The following is a 27,196-nucleotide window of genomic DNA, read 5'->3' on the forward strand; positions in this document are numbered from 1 at the left end:
AATAGTTATTAGCTTCTGAAGTTGAGTTGCTGTTTTTTGTCTAACTGCTTTCTGATGACTCACGTCCCGGGAGCTGTGCAGTTCCTATGGGGATATTCTCCCATCATGCACAGCTCCCGGGACGTGACATCATCATTGAGCAGTTAGACAGAAAACTTCAGAAGCTAATAACTATTGGAAGGATTAAGATTTTTTTAATAGAAGTAATTTACAAATCTGTATAACTTTCTGGAGCAAGTTGATATATAAAAAAAAGTTTTTGCCTGGAATACCCCTTTAAATTACCTTTATTAACTTTTTTTTTCCACTTTTTTTTGCAGTGTTATAGCTCCCATAGGGGGCTATAACACTGCACACACTGATCTTTTACACTGATCCCTGCAAAGCCATAGCTTTGCATGCATCAGCGTTATAGGGGGTTGATTGCTCAAGCCTGTAGCTCAGGCTTGGAGCAATCAAACGACGATCAGACACGACGGAGCAAGGTAAGGGGGTCTCCGCTCGCTTCCTAGCTGATCGGGACATCGCAATTTTATCGCAATAGTCCCTATCAGCCCGACTGAGCTGCCGGGAAGCTTTTACTTTTAGAAAAGTTGATCGCTGCGTCTGAAGGGTTAATAGCATGCAGTACAACGATCTGTGCCGCACACTATTAGCCCAGGGTCCCGGCTATCATAAGCCACCCGGACCGACCCGGTATGACGCGGGGTCATGGTGTGACCCCGTTTTAAATACTGGGATCGGGCGCAGGGTGTACAGGTACGCCCTGCATCCTTAAGAGGTTAAATAAGGACACAAAACATAAAAATATTTATTTTATCTTCTAATGCAGATCGAATAAATGGAGAACTTTTAACCATCTACGTCACGGCTATCGATAGAGAGCTGGAAGCCATGTTCTTTCCTTAATCTTACCTTGTCTACAGGATACGGCCCGCTGTGCAGCCCGAGCTCTCCTATAACAATACTCCTCTGTTTGTCCTTGGAGCAGATCTACACTGGGTGGTCAGCTGAGTTGTGTTTACCCTTTCCTTTCCCATTTATATAAAAAAAATGCTAGTCAGGGCCAAAGATCACTGTATTGTGCTGTCTGCACTAATGAAAGTAAATGTGATGGTGTAGTGGCACGTAAGTTCCGTAGAGGATAGATTTCTAATTACGACAATTTGCGGATCACAACACATCCACGATTACTGCAATGCAAGTGGCACAACACAGCTTTCTTCAGTTGCACGGCTTGTGTCACGACCAAAGTTGCTGTGTAGTCTACCCTAGCCTCTCTCCACGGACAACACATGAACATTTGGCCGAATGTTTAAAGGGGTTCTCCAGCAATAGGCTGTTATTTTTTTCTTGCAAGATGCCCAGCCGATCCCTTATAAAAAAAAAGGGACAGGATATATACTTACTCAACTCTCACGCTCCCCCCAATGTCTCCAGTATTACTGCTCCGATCCCCATTGCGTACTTCCTGGTATCGGGGGTTGATCTAGCACAGTGCAGCTCAGTGAATCGTTGGCTGGAGTGGTGTGCCGCCTCAGCCATTAATTGGCTGAGCAGCAATGTGGCGTCTTCTTCCTGTTGCAGGGGCTCAATACATCACACTGCTGCTCAGCCGAATACTGGCCTAGGCGGCCAGTGATTCCCTTTGTGGCACTGTGATGGATAGACCTCCAGCACCGGGAACAAGATCACATCAGCGACTGAAGGCTCCAGGGGAGTAAAAGTTTTTTTTTAAATTATTATTATTATTTTTTTTTTCTTATAAGGTTGTCTTTAGAAAACAAACAAAAAAAAAAAAACACCATACTGCTGGAGTACCCCTGTATTGATAGACTGGGAATGAAACATTTAACTACTGAAAGTATGGTATGGCCACCTAAGGCTAAGTTTCCACTTGTTTTTTTTTCCTGCCAGTTTTTGGAAAACTGTCACTGCAGTTTTTGAGCCAAAACTGATATCCCTGGTAGATTCTAGAGAAAGGAGAGAAGGCGCTCCATGTGCGGGATCAGCAGATCTTGTATGTGGGGGAAGGGGAGGATATTCCCAAGCCGCTTACCAAAGGTGGTTGTGCGCCCACACACAACAAGGTCTAGCGTGATATGAATGGTAAGGTTCACTGCAGCCCTCCTCGGTAGATAATGGAACAGGAGTGGGATGACCGGAAAGTGAGGAGTTAGTCCGGCGCAGAGAGGAACCATCAGGCCAGGTTAAAATCAGAGGATTTATTGAATGCAACGCGTTTCGCTGCGCATGCGCAGCTTCATCATGCATGACAAAGGGAAGCTGGCAACAGGTATATATACCCCCAGCAATTAACCATATATGTACCATTAAGTATTGTTGTACACAAATAAATGTATATAAATACATATACAAATGAGTAAAAAAGACGTATATAAAACATACAGGCTGAATACAAGTAGGCAGAGGATAGAGACCACGAGATACAAGCAATTCAAACAGACAGGGAGGGACAAATCTGGGAATCATAGGTAGAACTACCCCGTGAATGCAATAAACCACAGGAAAGTCCGAAACCGTGCAGAAGATGAGAGCCGCGGGAGGAAAAACCGCGGCTATCAAAAACCGCAAGGTGCGGCCACTCCTCAAATGATACCAACATAAGAATTTTCAAAAGTTGCAAAGAAGCATCTGCAAGGGATAAAACAGCGCTCCATGGAGCGGTCTTGTAATTCCCTCGACTGCTCCATCGACCCCTCCCTTCTCACGGTCCATGAAGTCTCGCCGTCTGATATGAGCTCTACCCCAGTTGAATTTTCACAGCACGATGTACCTCACACGACAGGGAATTCCACTCCCGTGTCCACCTCCTCATCTTCTTTTCTTAGTTGCCCCTCCATAACAAGTGCCATCCCAGCATGCGACGCCAATTTGGATGTACGTCTACGTACGATCACTCACTATTATCCTCTCACAAAGTCCCTAATCCGGACCAAATCCACAAAAAGAAAAGAAAACCCAGAGGCTGCAGAGGAGGTCATAAAAAACATCTCTCACCCCCTGTAGCCAGTTCAGAAACAGAAAAATTAGAAACAAAAAAAGAAAATATTAAAATTTTCAACTTATCTAGCACATTGTCTGATAATGAAAATAATTTACTCATGAAAGGATTATCCTTCTGCCCTGCTGTACGCCCAAATGATTTTCAGTTATTTTTAGATCTGAATGATTTTGTTCGTAGGCTTACTTTAAGTAGACATTTCTTTATCCGGAATAGAACTGATCAGGGCATTCCCTGTACCCCTCCAACATCCAATACTATAGCCAATATTTCTAACATCACTGACATTTCCACTACTATTTCATACTACTATAGCTTCAGATGCCATACCCACACGTCATGTACCTGTAAAGCCCAAATCTTCTTTCTATCCATTGCACAATCGTGGTGGTCATCTTGAGACCTTTTATCATATGGTCATGCATGATTTTTCTAATCTATGTGATAAGTCCGTCATTTTTAAAGGGAATGACAATTTAACTTCTACGGAAAGAGCCGCAATTAAGTCCATACAAGGCAATACATCTATCATTGTTCAAAGCGGGGAAGGGGGGGGGGTGTCCGTTTTAAATAGAATTGACTACAGAAATGAAGCCCTCAGAATTTTATCTGGCACAGAATATTACACTCCTCTTTCCGGCGACCCTTCCCCCCATATCTTTTCCCAATATTGCCTTCTTATCAATGAAGCTGTGCCCAACCAGTTGTTGGATAAGAGGGAGCACACATTCCTCAATATAAAAAATTATAATTTACCCATTTTTTATTATTTACCTAAACTTCATAAATCCTTAGTCAACCCTCTAGGCCCCCCCCCCCCCCCCCCCCCGTGGGGAAACCCATAATTTCTGGAATTGGTTCCATCACTGCTAATCTCTCTCATTATATAGATTTATTTCTACAACCCTATGTTTTACGTTTACCGTCATACCTTAGGGATTCAGCTCAGTTACATGATTTAACTTTACCCCCCATTTTCAGTTTTTTGACCCTAGATGTGTGCTCCCTCTATTCCAACATCTCCACTGAACTGGGAGTTGCAGCTATAGGACATTTTGTCCGGGAGGACCCTCTCCTAAGCTCTTGTCAGGCCGAATTTTTATTACAATCTATTAAATACATTCTTCTTAAAGGGGTACTCCGCCCCTGGCATCTTATCCCCTATCCAAAGGATAGGGGATAAGATGTTAGATCGTTGCGGTCCCGCTGCTGGAGACCCCGGGGATCGCCGCTGCGGCACCCCGCCATCATTACTGCACAGAGCGAGTTTGCTCTGTGCGTAATGACGGGCGATACAGGGGCCGGAGCAGCGTGACGTCATGGCTCCGCCCCTCATGACATCACTGCCCGTCCCCTTAATGCAAGTCTATGGCAGGGGGCGTGACGACCGCCACACCCCCTCCCATAGACTTGTATTGACGGGGGCGGGCCGTGACGTCACGAGGAGCGAAGCCGATCTCGCTCTGCGCAGTAATGATTGCACGGTGCCGCAGCAGCGATCCCCGGGGTCCCCAGCAGCGGGACCCCGGCGATCTGACATCTTATCCCCTATCCTTTAGATAGGGGATAAGATGTCTAGGGGCGGAGTACCCCTTTAATAATGTTTTTGAATTTAACCACCTTATATATCAACAGAATAGGGGCTGTGCCATGGGGACTCGATTCGCCCCTAGTTACGCTAATTTGTTCATGGGGCGTTTCGAGTCCCTGATTATGGCACAGTCCCTGTATTTTAAGTTTGTTTTTTTCTTTCGTCGCTATATAGACGATCTTTTCTTTATTTGGACAGGCACTAAATATGAAGCTGAGCTCTTTGTAAATGAGCTCAACAATAATGCATGGGGTATAAAATTTACCATGCATTTTACTGAAATATCGACTACATTTTTAGACCTTGAGATCTATAAGACAGATAATGGTAAAATTTCCACAAAAACTTTTTTCAAATCAGTCGATGTCAATAGTTTTCTGCAATTTGACAGTGCCCACTATCCCAGCTGGCTGAGAGGTGTGCCATACGGTCAGTATCTGCGAATCCGCAGAAATTGCACACTTGATACTGATTTTATCGCCCAAGCCGATATCCTTAAAAAACGCTTTGTTCAGAGGGGGTATCCCCGACCCCTTCTGACCAAGGCATATACTAAAGTAAAAAACAAAACACAATCTGACTTAGTTATCCCCAATCCTAAAAAATCTGGCTCTAATCAGTTAGATAATCCTTTTAGATATAATTTGTGACCAACTATAATACTGAAGCATCCAATATTAGAAAAATATTAATAAAAAATTGGCCCATTATCCTAAATGATAATATTCTTAACCAAATAATTCCATCAACTTTAAATATTACGTATAGACGCTCTAAAAATCTTAATAATCTACTAGCTCCCAGTAGGTTTTCCGAATCAACACCACATAAAACTATAGTACCAAAACCTTCATGTTCCCCTTGCAATAAAAGTCGCTGCCTTTGCTGTGAGTGGGTTATACATACTTTTTCTTCCCATATCGCGCAACAGACATTTAAATTAAAAGACACATTAAATTGTGATACTACATTTGCCATTTATCTTATTTCATGTGCCTGCGGCTGTCAATATGTCGTCCGCACAATACAGACTATACGCTCCAGGATGAACAAGCACAGATGGAACATAAAACACGATTTTATGTTACATAGTTTGTCACGACATTTCATTTCTTATCATCATAAAAATACTAAATCATTGAAATTAATTATTCTTGAATCTATCCCTATGCATTTACCTAATAGATTACAGAGATTAAATAATCGCAAATCCTTTTGGATTCACGAACTACATACATTACATCCTCAAGGTTTTAATGAATGCATTGATACAGTAAAATAAATTACTACAGAAATCCTGCATATGATTAAAAGGTGCGGCATTCCAGTCAAATAAATGCGGACGTGGAATTCACGCATCTACATCTATATATATATATATATATATATATATATATATATATATATATATATCCAAGGTAGTAATCCGCAGCACTCCAGGAGTAGGTGCAAAAATAAAGTGCTTTATTCCATACTAATACAGAGCAACGTTTCAGCTGCCATGCAGCCTTTCTCAAGCATGAGAAAGGCTGCATGGCAGCTGAAACGTTGCTCTGTATTAGTATGGAATAAAGCACTTTATTTTTGCACCTACTCCTGGAGTGCTGCGGATTACTACCTTGGATGTGTGACCGCCTTGACCGGGCTATTTCGCCGCTGGCACCGCTTTACTTATCTGCCTTTTGGATGTGCTGCTCTGTTGGTATTTTGGAAATATATATATATATATATATATATATATATATATATGGAATTTCTACCGTCTGAATCTTACAAATGGTTAGTACTCCCATTGGTCGGCTATTATTCGTCAACTTTCCACCTAAAACAGGATGCCGATGTATGCTGTAAACTGGAGCAGCAGCCTCTTTGATTTCAGTGGCTTGAACTGAGTCAGCTAGTGCCTCCATTCTGGACGTATGCACTATTTTAACTAAACTGAAAAGTGCAGTAGTCTGTTTCCGGAGTGTAAATATAGGCTGATACGTACTTAAAGGAGATCTCCGGTGAAAATTGATATCTTGATATTGATATTGCTCTGTATTTTCTGCTCAGTCAGATTCACAGACGGGGAGGAGGGGGCGTTACCCAGCAGGCGTGACATCATCTGAAGCCCTACAGGGGAGAATTTCCTCCCTCACTCTGCTACACACAGCCCTGAGCAGTTCAATGTAAGATGAGCTCTGATTGGATAAGGCGGCACACATCCGCCTTATCCAAGAAAGATTTTTTATTTACCATAAGGAGTGCAAGAGCAAAAATGAGTTTTAATGAGAGTGCCCATTTAACTCTTCCCCTATCCACAGAATATACTAACAGTAAATGTAATTAATAGCTCTGTTAAGTATGTGTGAGCATAAAAGGCCAGTTTTAGACGAGTGTTGTAATACTGCCTTTATTATTACAGCCACAGGTCCTGGTCAAACCATTGGGCTACTAATCAAACTGACAGCATCATAGTCAGATGCTGACAGTTCAAATCACTAGACCCGCAATCAGACCAGAACTCCAAATTACACCTATCTGCACTACAAGCTATGCGGCCTTCACATATTGCTGTACCCAGGAATCTGGATTTGGAGGTCACACACTGTCAGTAGACATATAGGTGATGTGGACACAAATCTCAGTGTAACAAATAATATGTAATTTATAGTACAAAGCAAAAACGGTAGAATGGGGCAGATTTACTCACATTTATTTTGTGCCTTGCTAGACCCTTTTCAGAAGTGTCTATTTTTTTGAGTTTTCAATGGTGTAGTCCAAAAACATGGTCTAATATAAGTCAACTATGAACTGGTGTAAATTCAAGTCTTCTTTCAAAATTTGCCAAATTTAACACATAGTGGGGGCATGTTTAAAAAAGTGGTTTGAAGCCATTTTTGGGAGTGACTGTTTACATCACTGCCATAGTGATAAAATGTGGTGCAACTAATAGAAAATTTGCATATTACATCACAACATAAGTCACACCCACTTTTTTGAGCTTGGCAAGAAAAGTGCAAAATCAATCTTTCTTGATGCAAAACGTATGAATCTACGACTTTCTGAAAAAAAAAGCAGGCAAATATATATGGTGCTAACTATTCTGATTATGCCCCCTTGTATTGCACCACTGTGATAAATATGGCGCAGTTTCGGACTGTCTGGTCAGCAGCAGCAGAACTACACAAGACTGCCGCAGGTAGACGAGCCCTGTTTGTCAATAAACTGTTTGACGGCCCCTATGCAGAGCGGACCCCGGGCTCCACCTCTCTGGCTGTTGGCCTGACTTGCGGTGGAAGTATAAGGCCCCTGTCACACTACCGTTATCCTCCTGTAAAAACCTCCATCATGAACTCCCATCAGAAAGTTCATAAAACGGCCGGCAAAAAATCCCATTCATGTTAATGGAATTTTTTAACCATCCTTTAGCATTAGTTATGTCCCATTATGAGTCACGTCTGTTATTTTTGGCAGTGCAAATAACAGTGCATGCACAAATATTTGTCCTGTCAAAAATAATGGTGGAATAACGGATGTTAAAATTCTAACACTAAAGTCTATGGGTGACAGATGTTCTCAAATGACATCCGTTATTGTCCACTATTTTTATGTTCCATTATGATCAGTTATTGCTACTGAGCATGCTCAGTACAGCATCACAACCAGGAAGCCACATGGAAATAAAGTAACGGACATAAAAAACTGACTATAACGTGTGATAATGGATGGCACATGTCCGTTATTTTGACATAATGTCTGTCAAAATTGGTAATCAGTTATCATCCGTTTTATACAGTTATTTCCTCCATTTTTTCATGACCGGTATTGCTGAACAATGGGTGTCAGAATGCATGAACATACCGGTAGTGTGAAAGGGGCCTAAAACTGTTTTTTGTAAGTATTAAAGCAGCCTAATTTATTCAAAACAGTATGCCTACAGTATACTGCGTGTGCAGCTCAACAAGCATATTCTTGGTGACAGTTGCGCTTTAACGACACAGGATGTAAATGTACGTTCTGGTGATGTGGTACTTAACGCACCAGGACGTACATTTATGTCCTGAGCATAACCGCGGGATCGGAGCGATGCCGGCATCATGCGCGGCAGGTCCCGGCTGTGGATCGCAGCCAGGGATCCCCCTGGTAATGGCGGACACCTGCGATTCCGCAGATGTCCGCCATTAACCCCTCAGATGCCGTGATCAATACAGATCACGGCATCTGCAGCATCGCAGTCACTTAACAGGATGATCGGATCGCCCACAGCGCTGCCGCGGCGATCCGATCATCCTGCACGGAAGACGTAGGTCCCCTCACCTGGCTCTGGGAGTCTTCTGCTCTGATCTGCCTTCCCACAGACCAGAGCAGAAGATCACAGATAACCCTGATCAGTGTTGTGTCCTATACATAGCACTGAACAGGATTAGCAATTGAATGGTTGCTATAAATAGTCCCCTATGGGGACTATTAAAGTGTAAAAATAAAAGTAAAAAAAGTAAAAAAAAAAAAAGTAAAAAAAAATGTGAAAAACCCCTCCCCCAATAAAAACGTAAATTGTCCCATTTTCCCTATTTTACCCCCAAAAAGTGTAAAAAAAAATCATTTTATATACATATTTGGTATCGCCGCGTGCATAAATATCCGAACTATTAAAATAAAATGTAAATGATCCCGTACGGTGAACGACGTGAACATAAAAATAAAAAAAAAGTCCAAAATAGCTGCTTTTTTATAACATTTTGTTCCCAAAAAAATTAATAAAAAATGTAATAAAAGTTTTTTATAAGCAAATATGGTATTAATAAAAATTACAGATCACGGCGCAAAAAATGAGCCCTCATACCACCGCATATACGGAAAAATGAAAAAGTTATAGGTCTTCAAAATAGGGGGATTTTAAACGTACTAATTTGGTTAAAAAGTTTGCAATTTTTTTTAAGCGCCACAGGAATAGAAAAGTGTATAATAATGGGTATCATTTTAATGGTATTGACCCAGAGAAAAAACACATGTCATTTTTACCATAAATTGTACAGCGTGAAAACAAAACCTTCCAAAATTTGCTAAATTGCGGTTTTCTTTTTAATTTCCCCACACAAATAGTATTTTTTGGGTTGCGCCATACATTTTATGATAAAGTGAGCGATGGCATTACAACGGACAACTGGTCGTGCAAAAAACAAGCCCTCATACTAGTCTGTGGATAAAAATATAAAAGAGTTATGATTTTTTGAAGGGGAGGAGGAAAAAACGAAAACGTAAAAATAAAATTGTCTGAGTCCTTAAGGTCCAAATGGGCTGAGTCCTTAAGGGGTTAAGGATATGTTCAGGCGGCAGATTTTCCACTGAAAAATTCCGCCAGAAATTCAGCTGAAATTAACTGCCCATTGACTTTAATAGGATTCCGATGTCCCATTCAACTCCACCACAGAAATGCCGCATTCCGCTAAATTTAAAGACCTGTCTTTCATTATGCCGAATTCCGGGGTGCAATCCAATTGAAGTTAATGAGGCTTTGAATTACAGCAGAATTCAGTATTTTGAGAACACAGAATTCTGCCAAAATTTCGACGCAATTCTGTTGGAATTCTGCAATTCCTTTCAGCTAGCTTTGCTGAACAGAATTTGTGCAGAATTGCGGATATTCCGCCATCTGAACATAGCTTAAAGGGGTATTCCGGGAATTTTTATTTTTGACTATGCTACAGGGGCTGTAAAGGTAATGTAGTTCATAATATAGTGTCTGTGCCTGTGTGATGGTTTTTTCACTATTCTTCTGTGATTTTTACCCCAATATTTATTTTTAACAGCATACAAAATAACTGTTGTCTCAGATTTTTCCCATGTTGCAATGCGGCCGAGACCTGACTCACTAGTCAGCTGATGACAGGGAGCCTGTCTGCGTCAATGGGTGGAGCGATCACTTGGTGGGAGAGGGATCAATCTGCAACAGCTGTAGGCACCCTGATTGAAAACCACAGGACTTTTGATGGATGCAGCTCATTTATGTTTCCATGGGTGGGGTGGCTGATGTGTGGGAGGGAGGAAAATGGAATTATGGGATTTGTAGTCTAAAAAAGAAAAGTCAAACAGGAAATACCAGTTCACAAAATGCTAGCCACAGTATTATGGTAATCTCACAACATAGCCATTTAGCCCCAAGACAAGCGCAGATCCTTCCTAAGCATGTCCATTACTGTCTGGCAGGTACGTACTAAAATCAACTTATGGTGGATAACCCCTTTAAATCTCCCGAAACAGATAGTGGGGGGAGATTTATCAAAACCTGTAGAAAGGAAAAGTTTCCCAGTTGCCCATAGCAACCAATCAGATTGCTTCTTTCATTTTGCAGAGGCCTTGTTAAAAATTAAAGAAGGGAGCTGATTGGTTGCTATGGGCAACTTGGAAACTTTTCCTCTGGACAGATTTTGATAAATTTCCTTGTGGTGTCCAGCACTCTAGATAAAACAATGTGAGGGGGAGGGATTCAAATTTTTGCACAATTCAATACCTCCTTCTCCAATTAGTACTTTGGGAGTGAACGTCATGAGCTTTGATTATGCATTTTCCTTTGGGTGGTAGGCCTGGTATTGGATTGCATCAAACATTGATGAATTTATCCCTAAATCTTTATTTTAAAATGTAATATACTGTATAAGGTGCACAAAAACATGTATCAAACCGCACGTTTGTAGTTAACGGACTGTTTTTTTTGTGGGTGTGGGGCACAGTACAATATATCAGTAATGTGGGGGAACCATATAATATATCAGGTAATGTAGGGGTCACAGTATAATACACTGCTAAAAAAATATAGTGAACACTAAGATAACACATCCTAGATCTGAATGAACTAATCATATGAAATACTTTCGTCTTTACACAGTTGAATGTGATGACAACAAAATCACACAAAAATTATCATGTAAATCAAATTTATCAACCCATGGAGGTCTGGATATGGAGTCACACTCAAAATCAAAAAAGTGGAAAACCACACTACAGGCTGATCCAACTTTGATTTAATGTCCTTAAAACAAGTCAAAATGAGGCTCAGTAGTGTGTGTGGCCTCCACGTGCCCGTATGACCTCCCTACAACACCCGGGCATGCTCCTGATGAGGTGGAGGATGGTCTCCTGAGAGATGTCCTCCCAGACCTGGACTAAAGCATCTGCCAATTCTTGGACAGTCTGTGGTGCAATGTGGCATTGGTGGATGGACGAGACATGATGTCCCAGAAGTGCTCAATTGGATTCAGGTCTGGGCAGGGCCGGACTGGGGCTAAAAACCAGCCCTGGAAAAATTGTCATACCAGCCCCATAGCATTGTGTCATTATGGCAGCCACTGGCTGCAGGGAAGGGACAGGGAAGCCTGGCACTTGATTTGCCATGCCTCTATGAGAGAACTATGCTGTGGGTGCAGCCTCAACATACAAGACAGTAATGTGGTATTAACACTATGTAAAATCCACTTGGGGAAAACCGTAAAAAATAAATAAATAAAAAAGCAACCCTCTCTTTTTTGCACTTTTGCTACCGCCAGAGTCACGGAACTCAGTTCCCTGTGTCCAGCACTTCTGGGTTAGGTTACCTGATCTCACACAGCTGCTCATTCAATTACGGACCGAAGCAATGTCCAACCTCAGGCACTGATTGGATGGCTGGCCATGTGACGTCACGTCACCTAACCAAAAGTGCCAGATAACAGGAACAGAATTCCGCCATTTCAGTGGCAGTGTAAAAGCGAGGAATTTTAGAGAGATTTTTTTTTTTTTACTGTCCCCCTCCCGTAGTAGATATTGCATAGGGTTAAAATACTGTGGGAAGCATAACACTGGTGCAGGCATTGCAACATTGAGACAGTTTTAAAATGCTACCAGAATACAGGTAAATAGTCAAAGGGGCGGGTCCTGGCGGCTTCTCCCTGCCCAGCCGGCTTGATTGACACGTCTCTCTTGTCTCTAGCAGTGTATACGGAGACCCTGGAAGACAGTGGTCAGCACTACAAAGTCCAACACTACACCTTTTCCCGACTTTGCAGGTTCCTGCATACAGACTGGGTGCTCAATCCCAATAGTTTCTAGCAGTAAGCATAACAGTCTCACAGTAGAACATTATTGGAAGCACTCACCAATCAACTGGGCAACATTTCCTTTGCACAGCCTTACATAGTTAGTTACATAGTTAGTACGGTCGAAAAAAGACATATGTCCATCAAGTTCAACCAGGGAATTAAGGGGTAGGGAAAGCCTTTGAGGGGTAGCCTTTGATAAATCTCCCCTAGGTCTCGAAACTGTGGACTGTTAGGTATTCCAACAATGGTCTGTGCATGCTGGGAGTTGTCATTCTGCTGGGAGTTTTAGTTTAGCAACAGCTGGAGATCCACAGTTTGGAGACCACTGATACAGGGAGAGATGCGTCACCTGCCCTGCTGAGACCCACCCCGAGGACTAAAAACCCGCTGTTTGGGCAACATAAAACTGATAACAGGTTCCCCTTAACTGTAGTTAAATATAAAAAATATAGTTATTTAGAAATAATGAATAAACAACTTAAATTGCAAAAAAAAAAGAGAGAACCAAAGTGCCCCTCCCTTACAAAGTAGTAACAGCAGGTCCCCTCTTCCCAGAATCTACCCCCTTGCCCCACATTACAGGTCCCCCTCATCACAGGTCCCCACGTCTCCAGCCCCCCACATCACAGGTCCCCCCATCTCCATCCCCCTACATCAAAGGCATCCCCTCTGCAGCCCCCCACATCACAGGTATCCCCTTTCCAGCCCCTCATATCACAGGTCACCCCGTCTCAAGCCCCCCACATCACAGGTCACCCCGTCTCAAGCCCCCCACATCACAGGTCACCCCGTCTCAAGCCCCCCACATCACAGGTCCCCCTCTGCAGCCCCTAACATCACAGGTCTCCCCCTCTGCAGCCCCTAACATCACAGGTCTCCCCCTCTGCAGCCCCTAACATCACAGGTCTCCCCCTCTGCAGCCCCCCACATCGCAGGTCTCCCCCTCTGCAGCCCCTAACATCACAGGTCTCCCCCTCTGCAGCCCCTAACATCACAGGTCTCCCCCTCTGCAGCCAGGGGTGTAGCCAGAAACCACAGGGCCCCGGTGCGAAAAATTGCCCTGGGCCCCCCTACCACCTGAAGACCCTCTTCCCCAATCCCGGACGACCCCTTACTCGGCTGCACAAAGATATCAGTGACTGCAGCACTGATGGGACACATATAGTTGTGTATTCTCCTGACTGTGTCCCATCAGTGCTGTAGTCACTGATATCTTTGTCCCTGCCTGTTAGTCACTTATATAGTTGTGTATTCTCCTGACTAAGTGACTAACACGCAGGGCCAGACAGACAAAATAGGCATTGAAGAATAATACGCCCATTTTTCTGGTGGGGGTCCAACTGCTGGGACCCCACCAATCACCAATCAGCTGTTGTAAAGCTATGACTCCCATCATGTCTAGAGAGCCTCAGGCATTATAGGAGTTGTAGTTTTTCAACAGCTGGAGAGCCATAGATTAGGGTACAGCGTCACCCATCATCCCTGCTGAACTTACAACTGACTCCAGCTCTGATGGGACAGTCAGGAGAAAACACAGTGATATCAGTGACCTGAGTGACGTCTTCTCTGTTGTCCTTTGTTTCCTTCTCCATCTGGTCCAGACGTCAGGACGTCTTCCAGCTCCATCTTCTCTGCAGAGTCTGACACCCGGACATCATAGGTTCTCACTTTGTCAGTAGATCCTCATCCTCTGTATGAAGATATGAATCATTATTATTCTGCTAAATACTGTACCCCCTGAATATAATCCTGCCACACACTGTATCCCCTGAATATAATCCTGCCACACACTGTATCCCCTGAATATAATCCTGCCACACACTGCACCCCTGAATATAATCCTGCCACACACTGTACCCCTGAGTATAATCCTGCCACACACTGTACCCCTGAATATAATCCTGCCACACACTGTACCCCTGAATATAATCCTGCCACACACTGTACCCCTGAATATAATACTGCCCACATCGTGCCCCTGAATATAATACTGCCACACACTCTGCCCCTGAATATAATACTGCCATACACTGTGCCCCTGAATATAATACTGCCACACACTGTACCCCTGAATATAATACTGCCAGACACTGTGTCCCTGAGTATAATACTGCCAGACACTGTGCCCCTGAGTATAATACTGCCAGACACTGTGCCCCTGAGTATAATACTGCCAGACACTGTGCCCCTGAGTATAATACTGCCAGACACTGTGCCCCTGAGTATAATACTGCCAGACACTGTGCCCTGAATATAAACCCTCAAAAATAACCATGCTATACACTGTACCCTACCACACATCATACATACATACATATATCTTGCTTACACACATCTATCTTTCATACACACACATCATTCATACACACGTCATACATACAGTACATAAACGCATCATTCATACACATGCCACCTCCGGACCCCCCCCAACACATGCATAATACATACATACATACACATCTTACATACACATACATCATACATACACCTGCCGCCTGCAGATCCCTCTGCATAATTCATCTCCACACATCATACATACATCCTTCTAGCTTACACACATCTCCACACATCATACATATACATCTTGCTTACACACATCTATCATTTATACACACATATTATTCATACATCATACATACACATACATCATTTATACACACGCTGCCTCTGGACCCCCCACACATACATAATACCTACATAAATAATAAATATACATAAATAAACACATCATACATACACCCGCCGCCTCCAGATCCCCCCAACATAGTACATGTCCACACATCATACATATACATCTTGCTTACACACATCTATCATTTATACACACACATCATACATACAGTACACATACATCATTCATACACACGCCGCCTCTGGACCCCCCACACATGCATAATACATACACATCATACATATACATACACCCGCCGCCTCCAGATCCCCCAACAAAATACATGTCCACACATCATACATATATCCTTCTAGCTTACACACAACATTTATCATTCATACAACATAAATACAGTATATACACACACATCATTCATACACGCTGCCTCCTGACCCCAAATCCCCCCCCCTCCTCTGTACCCCAAATCTCATATCATCCCTCCCCTCCCCCCCTCCTCTGGACCCCATATCTCATATCATCCCTCCCCCCCCTCCTCTGGACCCCATATCTCATATCATCCCTCCCCCCCCTCTTCTGGACCCCATATCTCATATCACCCCTCCTCCTCTGGACCCCGTATCTCATATCACCCCCCCCTCCTCTGGACCCCATATCTCATATCACCCCCCCCCCCTCCTCTGGACCCCATATCTCATATCATCCCTCCCCCTCCTCTGGACCCCATATCTCATATCATCCCCCCCCTCCTCTGGACCCCATATCTCATATCATCCCCCCTTCCTTCCCTCCTCTGGACCCCATATCTCATATCATCCCCCCCCTCCTCTGGACCCCATATCTCATATCATCCCCCCCCTCCCTCCCTCCTCTGGACCCCATATCTCATATCATCCCCCCTCCCTCCCTCCTCTGGACCCCATATCTCATATCATCCCCCCCCCTCCCTCCTCTGGACCCCATATCTCATATCATCCCCCCCCCCCTCCTCTGGACCCCATATCTCATATCATCCCCCCCCTTCCCTCCCTCCTCTGGACCCCATATCTCATATCATCCCCCCCTTCCCTCCCTCCTCTGGACCCCATATCTCATATCATCCCCCCCCCTCCTCTGGACCCCATATCTCATATCATCCCCCCCTCCCTCCTCTGGACCCCATATCTCATATCATCCCCCCCCCTCCTCTGCACCCCATATCTCATATCATCCCTCCCCCCCCTCCTCTGGACCCCATATCTCATATCATCCCCCCCCCCTCCTCTGCACCCCATATCTCATATCACCCCCCCCCCCTCCCTCCTCTGGACCCCATATCTCATATCATCCCCCCCCCCCCCCTCCCCCAGTAGTCAGGTAGTCTCCTCAGATTTTTATATTAGGACACCCCCCCTCCCTCCCCTCCAGTAGACCATTGTTTCCATACCAGGGTGCCTCCAGCTGTTGCAAAACTACAAGTTGTAGTTTTGCAACAGCTGGAGGCACCCTGGTTGGGAAACACTGCAGTAGACAGTCCCCTTCACTTACCAGGTGGCTGCATCCAGCAGTGCACCACATTTCATCGACGATGCTGCTGCTGTAGGAGTCGGAGGCAAAAGACACCGCCTCTGGTCATTCATTGCTCCTCGGTGTCCCGGGTCCATTCGCATCGGAGTTGAGATAACTTACGCAGCTCCACCAGATGACGAGCGGTGCGCGGCCATACAGAAACGGTGGCCGCGTAATGACGTAGAGCTTAGTGACGCCCCCTTGCTGTGATTTGTGGAACGTCATTACGCAGCCACCGTATCTGTACGGCCGCGCACCCCTAGTAAGCTGGGGGAGGAGCCTCTGCGCAGCAGTGAAAGGTATTTCATGCTCTGTCTGATGCAATCAATCTGGGGACGCCAGGTCAGCACAATGAATGAAAGCCTGAGGCAGAGCGGCTTGCAGCGGCGGGCCCAGGTCCTGTTGCTGTAGCATAGCAGAGCATAGTATAGTGAAGAGGCAGGGAGGCCGCGCGGGCCCCCCCGAGCTACGGGCCCAGTCACGATTGCGACACTTGCGACCACTATAGCTACGCCACTGTCTGCAGCCCCTAACATCACAGGTCTCCCCCTCTGCAGCCCGCCACATCACAGGTCCCCCTCTGCAGCCCCTAACATCACAGGTCTCCCCCTCTGCAGCCCCTAACATCACAGGACTCCCCCTCTGCAGCCCCTAACATCACAGGTCCCCCTCTGTAGCCCCTAACATCACAGGTCCCCCTCTGTAGCCCCTAACATCACAGGTCCCCCTCTGCAGCCCCTAACATCACAGGTCTCCCCCTCTGCAGCCCCTAACATCACAGGTCTCCCCCTCTGCAGCCCCCCACATCACAGGTCCCCCTCTGCAGCCCCTAACATCACAGGTCTCCCCCTCTGCAGCTCCTAACATCACAGGTCTCCCTCTGCAGCCCCTAACATCACAGGTCTCCCCCTCTGCAGCCCCCCAGATCACAGCTCTCCCTCTGCAGCCCCTGACATCACAGGTCTGCCCCTCTGCAGCCCCTAACATCACAGGTAGGTCTCCCCCTCTGCAGCCCCCCACATCACAGGTCCCCCTCTGCAGCCCCTAAAATCACAGGTCTCCCCCTCTGCAGCCCCCCACATCACAGGTCCCCTTCTGCAGCCCCCCACATCACAGGTCCCCCTCTGCAGCCCTTAACATCACAGGTCTCCCCCTCTGCAGCCCCTAACATCACAGGTCTCCCCCTCTGTAGCCCCTAACATCACAGGTCCCCCTCTGCAGCCCCTAACATCACAGGTCTCCCCCTCTGCAGACCCTAATATCACAGGTCTCCCTCTGCAGCCCCTAACATCACAGGTCTCCCCCTCTGCAGCCCCTAACATCACAGGTCTCCCCCTCTGCAGCCCCTAACATCACAGGTCTCCCCCTCTGCAGCCCCTAACATCACAGGTCTCCCCCTCTGCAGCCCCTAACATCACAGGTCTCCCCCTCTGCAGCCCCTAACATCACAGGTCTCCCCCTCTGCAGCCCCTAACATCACAGGTCCCCCTCTTACCAGACCCCCACACACCACATAACAGGTCTCCCCCTTACCAGACCCCCACACACCACATAACAGGTCTCCCTCTTACCAGACCCCCACACACCACATAACAGGTCTCCCTCTTACCAGACCCCCACACACCACATAACAGGTCTCCCTCTTACCAGACCCCCACACACCACATAACAGGTCTCCCCCTTACCAGACCCCCACACACACTACATAACAGGTCTCCCCCTTACCAGACCCCCACACACCACATAACAGGTCTCCCACCCTTTCCCTTACATAGTAATAACATTCGGTTCCCTTTTCCTCTCACCCAGTATAGTAGATCCTCCCCTGAGCAGCTGCAGTCACTGTGGGGAGAGGAGGAGGGGCCAGGAGCAGTGAGGAGGCAGAGAGTAGAGGGGAGTGGACTGTCTATACAGCTCCCATTACAGACTCTGTACCCCAGACCTCTGCTCACTGTGTCAGCTGTCAGGAGCCTTAGGATCTGTGTGTGATGCTGCAGCTGCGGAGCACACAGGTCCAGACACTGCTGACAGACTGACACAGTGACTTGTCAGCAGGGGCGTAGCTAGAAATCACAGGGCCCCGATGCAAAAAATTTCCTGGGCCCCCTACCCTCGACGACTCGCTTCCCCAATCCCTGATGAACCCCTTACACGGGCTCAACCGCACAAACATAATTACTTACAGGCAGGGCCGGAATGGGGCCAAAAATAGGCTCGGAATTTTAAAATAAGTAGCCCATTTTTCTGGTGGGGGTCCGACTTCTTAGACCCCCCGCCAATCACCTTGGTTCAAGTGGCTCTCCAGCTGTTATAAAGTGTGCTGTTACACCTTGTTCACACTGGTGTGGTGCTGTGCAGCGTCCGTTGCCGCTGTGGCGCCGTGTCTGTGGGGGGGGTGCGGCCCATAGACTGGTTTGAGTGGCATTGGGGCCGCTCTGCCAGTGGGTCGTTCCCCCCCCCCCCCCCCCTCCCCCCCCCTTGGGCACTGGTCGGTGGTGGTCGCCGCCCGGTGCTACGCCATTTTATGCTGGGGACGTTAGGGACCCACTCTAAATAGGTGGCCTTGACGTGGCGAGTGGGCTTGCACTTTTTGATCAAAAATGTATATTGACAACCTGTTAGTTTTTGCTATTATGCTGAGAAGCAATTAGATCATTATACAAGATTGTAGATGTGCACCATGTCTGTTTCTTCTACCCGAATTCAGATTTAATTTACAAATCTGTTTAAGTTTCCGGAGCCAGTTGATATATGAAAAAAAGTTTTGGCCTGGAATACCCCTTTAATCATTATTATCCTGCCAAATACTGTGTCCCCTGAATATAATATTGCCAGAAACTGTGCCCCCTGAATATAATACTGCCAGAAACTGTACCCCCTGAATTTAATACTACCACCCATTGTACCCTCTAAATATATTATTGCTACACACTGTACTCCCTGAACATAATACTGCCACACACTGTACCCTCTAAATATATTATTGCTACACACTGTACCCCATGAACATAATACTGCCACACAATGTACCCTCTAAATATATTATTGCTACACACTGTACCCCCTGAATATAATACTGCCAACCAGTGTACCCCCTGAATATAATACTACCACCAACTGTACCCTCTAAATATATTATTGGTACACACTGTACCCCCTGAATATAATACTACCAACCAGTGTACCCCCTGAATATAATACTACCACCCACTGTACCCTCTAAATATATTATTGGTACACACTGTACCCCATGAATATAATACTGCCAACCAGTGTACCCCCTGAATATAATACTACCACTCACTGTACCCTCTTAATATATTATTGGTACACACTGTACCCCCTGAATATAATACTGACAACCAGTGTACCCCCTGAATATAATACTACCACCCACTGTACCCTCTAAATATATTATTGGTACACACTGTACCCCCTGAATATAATACTGCCATCCAGTGTACCCCCTGAATTTGATACTGCTACACACTGTAATCCCTGGGTAAAATACTTCCACAAACTGTATCCTCAGAATATAACCCTGCCACACACTGTTCCCATAATAATAATACTGTCACACAGGGTTTCTCCATAGTCCAGCTGAATCCCACCCCTGCACTGTCCTCCTCCAGACCCATCTATCCTCCTCCAGGCTTCCCTGTCACCCCCCCCAAGACCCCTACGTCTTTACCCAAGTCATTACCTCATGCACCGCCACCCACGACCCCCCTGGCACCCCATCCTCAGTCTCCTCCTTATCACCTCATAATTCACCACCCAGCCCCCCCCCGTACCCCATCCTCAGTCTCCTCATACACCGCCACCCTGTCCAACCCCCCCTGCACCCCACCCTCAGTCTCCTCATTATTCAATCCCCCCTGCACCCCATTCTCAGTCTCCTCATACACCACCACCCAGTCCAACCCCCCAGCACCCCATTCTCAGTCAATCCCCCTGAACCCCATTCCCCAACCACGCCCCCCCCCATTCTCGGTCTCATCAATCCATCCCTTCCCCCAGCTCCCACACACAGACACACCCCATCCTCGGTCTCCCCATCAATTAGCCCCCCCGCCCTTTGTCTCATCAATCACCCCCTCCCCTCACCTGCACCCCATCCTTAGTTTCCTCATCAATATCCCCCCCCCATCCTCGGTCTCCTCATCAATCACCCCCTCCCCCCCACTTGCACCCCATCCGTAGTCTCCTCATCAATCCCCCCACCCCCCGCCATCCTCGGTCTCATCACCAATCTAACCCCTTGTGAATTTATCACTCCCAGCAACCCCCTCCGGCAGCCCGTCCCGTGTCTCCTGACCTTCCTGGAGATCACTGCAGCGATGTCGGGCGGGCGGCTGCACCTGCCACTGCCTCTGCCTGGTATCGATATCATAGGGTCAAAGGCAGAGACGCGTCAGGGGCTTGGAGCAGACGTGCGTGCGTACCTGCGCAGAGCACATCTACTCCCATCATGCCTCTGGCCTCCCAGCTGATTTTTAAAGGGCGGGCGCGCAGGTAATTAAAAGTTAGTAAAGATTGCTGGCAGCGACGGGCGCAGCCTGAATGGCGGACCTGTTACTGCAGCTGCATAGTGTAGTGGCTGGGGGGCCCTGCGGGCCCCCAGACCATTGGGCCGGGTCGCAATTGCCATCGGGCCGGGTCGCAACTGCTTGTCGGGATTCAGGCAGCCTGCGTTACAGCCACTGCCGGCCCACAGGGCAGCGGCCTCCCGATATCCCGCTAAGCCAGTCCGGCCCTGGGTCTGGGGAACGGGCGGTCCATAGCATCAATGCCTTCCTTTTGCAGGAACTTCTGACACACTCCAGCCACATGAGGTCTAGTATTGTCTTGCATTAGGAGCAACCTAGGGCCAACCGCACCAGCATATGGTCTCACAAGGGGTCTGAAGATCTCATCTCGGTACCTAATGGCAGTCAGGCTACCTCTGGCAAGCACATGGAGGGCTGTGCAGCCCCCCCAAAGAAATGCCACCCCACACCAATACTGACCCACTGCCAAACTGGTCATGCTGGAGGATGTTGCAGGCAGCAGAACATTCTCCACGGCATCTCCAGACTCTGTCACATGTGCTCAGTGTGAACCTGCTTTTATCTGTGAAGAGCACAGGGCACCAGTGGCGAAATTGCCAATATTGGTGGTCTCTGGCAAATGCCAAATGTCCTGCACGGTGTTGGGCTGTAAGCATAACCCTCACCTGTGGATGTCGGGCCCTCATGGAGTCTATTTGTGACAATTTGAGTGGACAAATGCACATTTGTGGCCTGCTGGAGGTCATTTTGCAGGGCTCTGGCAGTGCTCCTCCTTGCACAAAGACAGAGGTAGCGGTCCTGCTGCTGGGTTGGTGCCCTCCTACAACCTCCTACACGTCTCCTGATGTACTGACCTGTCTCCTGGTAGCGCCTCCATGCTCTGCACACTACGCTGACAGACACAGCAAAACTTCTTGCCACAGCTCACATTGATGTGCCATCCTGGATGAGCTGCACTACCTGAGCCACTTGTGTGGGTTGTAGACTGTCTTATGCTACCACTAGAGTGAAAGCACCGCCAGCATTCAAAAGTGACTAAAACATCAGCCATGAAGCATAGGGACTGAGAAGTGGTCTGTGGTCACCACCTGCACAACCACTCCTTTATTGGGGGTGTCTTGCTAATTGCCTATAATTTCCACCTGTTATCTGTTCCATTTGCACAACAGCATGTGAAATTGATTGTCAATCAGCGTTGCGTCCTGAGTGGACAGTGGGATTTCACAGAAGTGTCATTGACTTGGAGTTACATTGTGTTGTTTAAGTGTTCCCTATATTTTTTTGAGCAGTGTATATCAGGTAATGTGGGGGAACAGAACACTGTGATGTCAGAAAATGTAGTGGTTCATTGCAGAGCAGAGGTGTGAGGGGCACAGTACAGTATACAGTATCAGGTAATGTGGGAGGCACAATATATTATATCAGTTAATGGGGGCGAAGTGTAATTGCTTAGGTAATGTGGGGGCACAGTGTAATATATCAGGTAATATGGGGGCACAGCAAAGAAGAAGACTATGATCCATATATATATATCAGATAATGGGGGCATAACAGGTATAGTGATGAGACAATTTTGGGGGGACTAATGCTAATTTGCATAATTAATTATGTATACCTAACATCACAGGATACATGTGTGGGGAAACTTTGTCCTATTCTGACCCCTATGACTTTTTTAGTTCTCCTTATAAGGGTCTGCATGAGGGCACATTTTTGGTGCCATGGTCTGTATTTTTTTGCAGTACCATTTTTGTTTTCATGTGACTTTCTGATCGCTTTTTTTTTTTTTTTTTATTAAATTAGGGAGTTGTAGTTAGTTGCTAACTACAAATCTCAGCATGCCCTGATACAGCCTGTGGCTCAGCAGCTTACCCAAACGAAAACTACAACTCCCAGCATGTTGGACTATATAGTAGTATATAGTATAGGTCAGTGTTTTCTAACCAGAGGTGCCTCCAGCTGTTGCAAATCTACAACTCCCAGCATGCCCGGACAGCCATTGGTTGTCCTGGCATGCTGGGAGTTGTAGTTTACCAATAGCTGGAGGCCCCCTGGTTTGGAAACACTGATATAGATTATGGAGTTGGAGAATTGGTTAGATAATACCCATTGAATTGCCGGTATTTTTAATATACAAACCGTCAGGGTGGCCAAAATACCGGCTGTGCCGGAACAATACCGGCCAGGGGCAACCCTGTCTACTAAGGCTTGTATGGACACAATAGATGAGGGGCTGTGGGGGCTTGTGTGATGCCACATTAATATAGTGAGGGGCACAGTGCCAGGGCAAGTTGTGGGCACACTGCCAGGTGCCGGGCCCTCGGGCTGACAATAAATGAGGGGCTGTGGGGGCTTGTGTGATGTCACATAAATATAGTGAGGGGCACAGTGCCAGGTGCCGGGCCCTCGGGCTGACAATAGATGAGGGGCTGTGGGGGCTTGTGTGATGCCACATTAATATAGTGAGGGGCACAGTGCCAGGTGCCGGGCCCTCGGGCTGACAATAGATGAGGGGCTGTGGGGGCTTGTGTGATGCCACATTAATATAGTGAGGGGCACACTGCCAGGTGCCGGGCCCTCGGGCTGACCTCTTCCTGTCTGCCCACAGCCAGGTATTCGGGCAGGCCCCTGTGTGACTCCCGGGGACAGTCAGGGGGAGGAAGCGGAGGATCAGCTGAGGAGGGAGGAGCTCGGATCGGCCCCGCAACTTGTGTCTAAACAGCTCGGTGCTTCCCTTAGCTGCCATGTCTGTATGACGAGTACCGGATCACAGGGCGAGCCCGGGCCGTGAACTGCCGCCATGAGAAGGGACGAGGGATGCGGCATGAGGTCGGTGGTCGGCTTTCTGTCCCGGAGGGGCCTACAAGGGGACCCCCTGCTGAAGGAAGATTTACAGCGGCGGAGGCTGCAGGCCTGTAGGAACCTGTATAAGAAGGACCTGCTCGGTCACTTCGGCTGTGTCAATGCTATCGAGTTCTCCAACAACGGTGGACACATGCTGGTGTCAGGCAAGTGACATGTGAACCCCAATATGTGCCTGGCCGCACCCCACAGTCTGCTCCTCCTTGTAGTCACCCACCTCCCTCCTCTATGCACTTGTACGGCCTAGCAGTCTGCTGCTACCTGTGGCTGTACAGCTGTTGTGACACTACAACTCCCAGCATGCCCTTACAGCTGCAGAGCCACGGGTTGCGGACCATTGGCCTGCACTAGTGTTCCCCAATCGGTGACCCTTAGCTTTAGCCAAACTATGACTCCCAGCAGTCCAGGACGCATGCTGGAGGTTGTAGTTCCACGAAAAATGGACCACAGGTTGGGGATGTAAAAGGATGAGGCCCTTCTGCTACTGACAAACAGAGGCTCACATGTTATAAAGGAAAAGTCCACCTACTTATCGTCTGATAGGTCAGAATATAAGGCCGGGAGGGAGGGGTGTTTGATCCAAAGTTACCTGAGCAAAGGGGTAAAGCAGTGGCCGTAGTGGCTGTCACTGTCTTGTGTCCCTAGTGCTCCCAGGGGTGCGGAAATAACAAAAAAAAAAACTACTTGTCCAAGGGACTAAAACGGAGCCCAACCTACTTGTCACTTGCGACAATTTACTTGTCCAGGCCATTTTTGCACATTGGTTTTTTTCCTCCTCGCACTATAATAGCCATAACTCTTATTTTTCCATTTATAGACCCATGTGAGGCTTGTTTTTTGCAGGACCAATTGCACTTTGTAATGACACTTTTTATTTCTCCATAACATATGCTTCGAAACAAAAAAAAATGGTGAAATTGAAATAAAAAGATAATTTTGGTGGTTTATTTTTTTACGCCATTTACCTTGTGGTCATTTTGATATTTTAGGTCAGCCTGATTACAGTAATACCAAAATTATATAGTTTCTATTATGTTTTTCTAAGTAAAAACAAAATTCTAAACTTTTTAGAATTTATTTGTAATTGCCATTTTCTGACCCCTGTAACTTTTTTTTAATTTTTTCGTATGCCAGGCTGTATGATGGCTCATTTTTTTGCGCCTTAATCTATTTGTATCGGTACCATTTTGGTATTGGGTATTGATCTGACTTTTTAACAGCTTTTCCTGGGATATCATGTTATTTAAAAAAAAAAAAAAAAAGAAAAGCAATTCTGGGGTTTGGTATATGTTTTTACATACGTGGCAATACCAAATATGTTTATTTTTATTATGTTTATGTTTTTATATAGGAAAAGGGGGTGATTTTTTTTTTTTTTACACTTTATTAATCCCATGAGGTACAAAGAATCATAAGATTCCTCATACAGATCAATGCAGTTCTATTGAACCCCATTGATCTGTGTGCTCTGCACTCCTTTGATAAAGCCTGGTCCAGCCAGGCTCTATCAATGACAGAGCCATGGTCCCTAAGATAGCAGAGGTAAGTCCTTCAGCTACCTCCACAGTGGATCGAACCTGCCATACAATGTGTGTCTGTAATGTATAATGTCGGGTGGGCAGCGGCAGGTGTATGTATGATGTGTGCATATGTATGGTGTGAGTGTATGTGTGATGTGTATATATGATTTGTTTATGATGTATGTGTGATGTGTGTATGTAATGTATGATGTGGGGGGGCAGCGGCGGGTGTATGTATGATGTGTGCATATGTATGGTGTGAGTGTATGTGTGATGTGTATATATGATTTGTTTATGGTGTATGTGTGATGTGTGTATGTAATGTATGATGTGGGGGGGCAGCGGCGGGTGTATGTATGATGTATGTATAAGGGATTGACCGAAATCGATTTTTTTAGGGCCGATACGATAATCTGTGGAGGTTAAAGCCGATCATTTATACCGATATTCCGGTATAAATTATCGGCTATTTCTCTCCCATACCCCCCCCCCCATGAAGCCGCTGCAGATCATTGATTTGACCACCACCCGCTTCTCTCCCCCTGCCTGTATAAAGCCCCCCTGACTTATAATGCCCCATGTCCTGTGCACCTCACATATAATACCCCATGAGGGTGCAGAACAGGGGGCATTATATGTGAGGGGCATAGGACGTGGGGCATTATATATGAGGGGCACATGTCAGGGGGCATTATATGTGGGGGCACATGATGGGGGCATTGTATGTAAGGAACACAGGACATGTGGCATTATATGTGGGAGTCACAGAGTATTATGTATGAGGGGCACATGACGGGGGGATTATATGTGGGGGCACATGACAGCCCACCCCTGTCATGTGCCCATATAATGCCCCCCTGACTTATAATACTCCCTGTCCTGTGCCCCTCACATATATTGCCCCCTGTTCAGTGCCCTTCACATATAATGCCCCATGTCCTGCCTCCTCAGGGGGCAAAATATATGAGGGTACAGGACAGAGGGTATTATAAGTCAGGGGGGCATTATATGGGCACATGACAGGGGGGGGCTGTCATGTGCCCCAACATATGATCCCCCCTGTCCTGTGTTCCTCACATATAATACCCCCCTGATATGTGCCCCTCACTTATATTTGCCCCCCTCACTTATAATTTGCCCATCCATCCATACAGTGCCCGAGCAGTGCTCACCTTTCTCACACTCTGCTACGTTCTTGTACTGTGAGTGAGAGCTGCAGGGACGTGATCTCCGGGCGCCGGCGCGATGATGTGATGTCATCACGCCGTCCTGCAGTGGATGGCGTCCCCGCGGCTCTCACTCCCACTGCAAGAATGAAGCAGCGTGAGAAAGGTGAGGGAGTGGAGGAGCGGGACAGCTGACAGCTCCTGCTCCACCATGCCGATAATCGGTCGATCCCTGGTATGTAATG

The 27,196-nt window shown here is 46.6% G+C and overlaps 2 protein-coding genes across 3 annotated transcripts in view; one reads left to right on the top strand and one right to left on the bottom strand.

The window, feature by feature from the left end:
- Positions 1 to 24,149, bottom strand: part of EXD2 (exonuclease 3'-5' domain containing 2) — a 67,602-nt gene extending 43,453 nt beyond the window's left edge. Inside the window, exon 1 of one of the 2 annotated variants that reach the window (XM_056547048.1) lies at positions 22,258 to 22,823. In XM_056547048.1, coding sequence (XP_056403023.1) covers positions 22,258 to 22,454 — 197 coding nt within the window. In that variant the 5' untranslated portion in view covers positions 22,455 to 22,823. Of the gene's footprint in view, positions 1 to 22,257; positions 22,824 to 23,991 lie in introns of those variants that run through there. The other variant, XM_056547049.1, reaches the window with a different exon arrangement.
- The window catches only part of DCAF5 (DDB1 and CUL4 associated factor 5), a 117,021-nt gene continuing 113,460 nt past the window's right edge, over positions 23,636 to 27,196 (top strand). Inside the window, exon 1 of the mRNA XM_056547047.1 lies at positions 23,636 to 24,411. Within this exon, the coding sequence (XP_056403022.1) occupies positions 24,204 to 24,411 (208 nt within the window). The 5' untranslated portion in view covers positions 23,636 to 24,203. The remainder of the gene's footprint in view (positions 24,412 to 27,196) is intronic.

This window comes from Hyla sarda, chromosome 11, assembly GCF_029499605.1.
Source record: "Hyla sarda isolate aHylSar1 chromosome 11, aHylSar1.hap1, whole genome shotgun sequence".
Classification (NCBI taxonomy): domain Eukaryota; kingdom Metazoa; phylum Chordata; class Amphibia; order Anura; family Hylidae; genus Hyla; species Hyla sarda.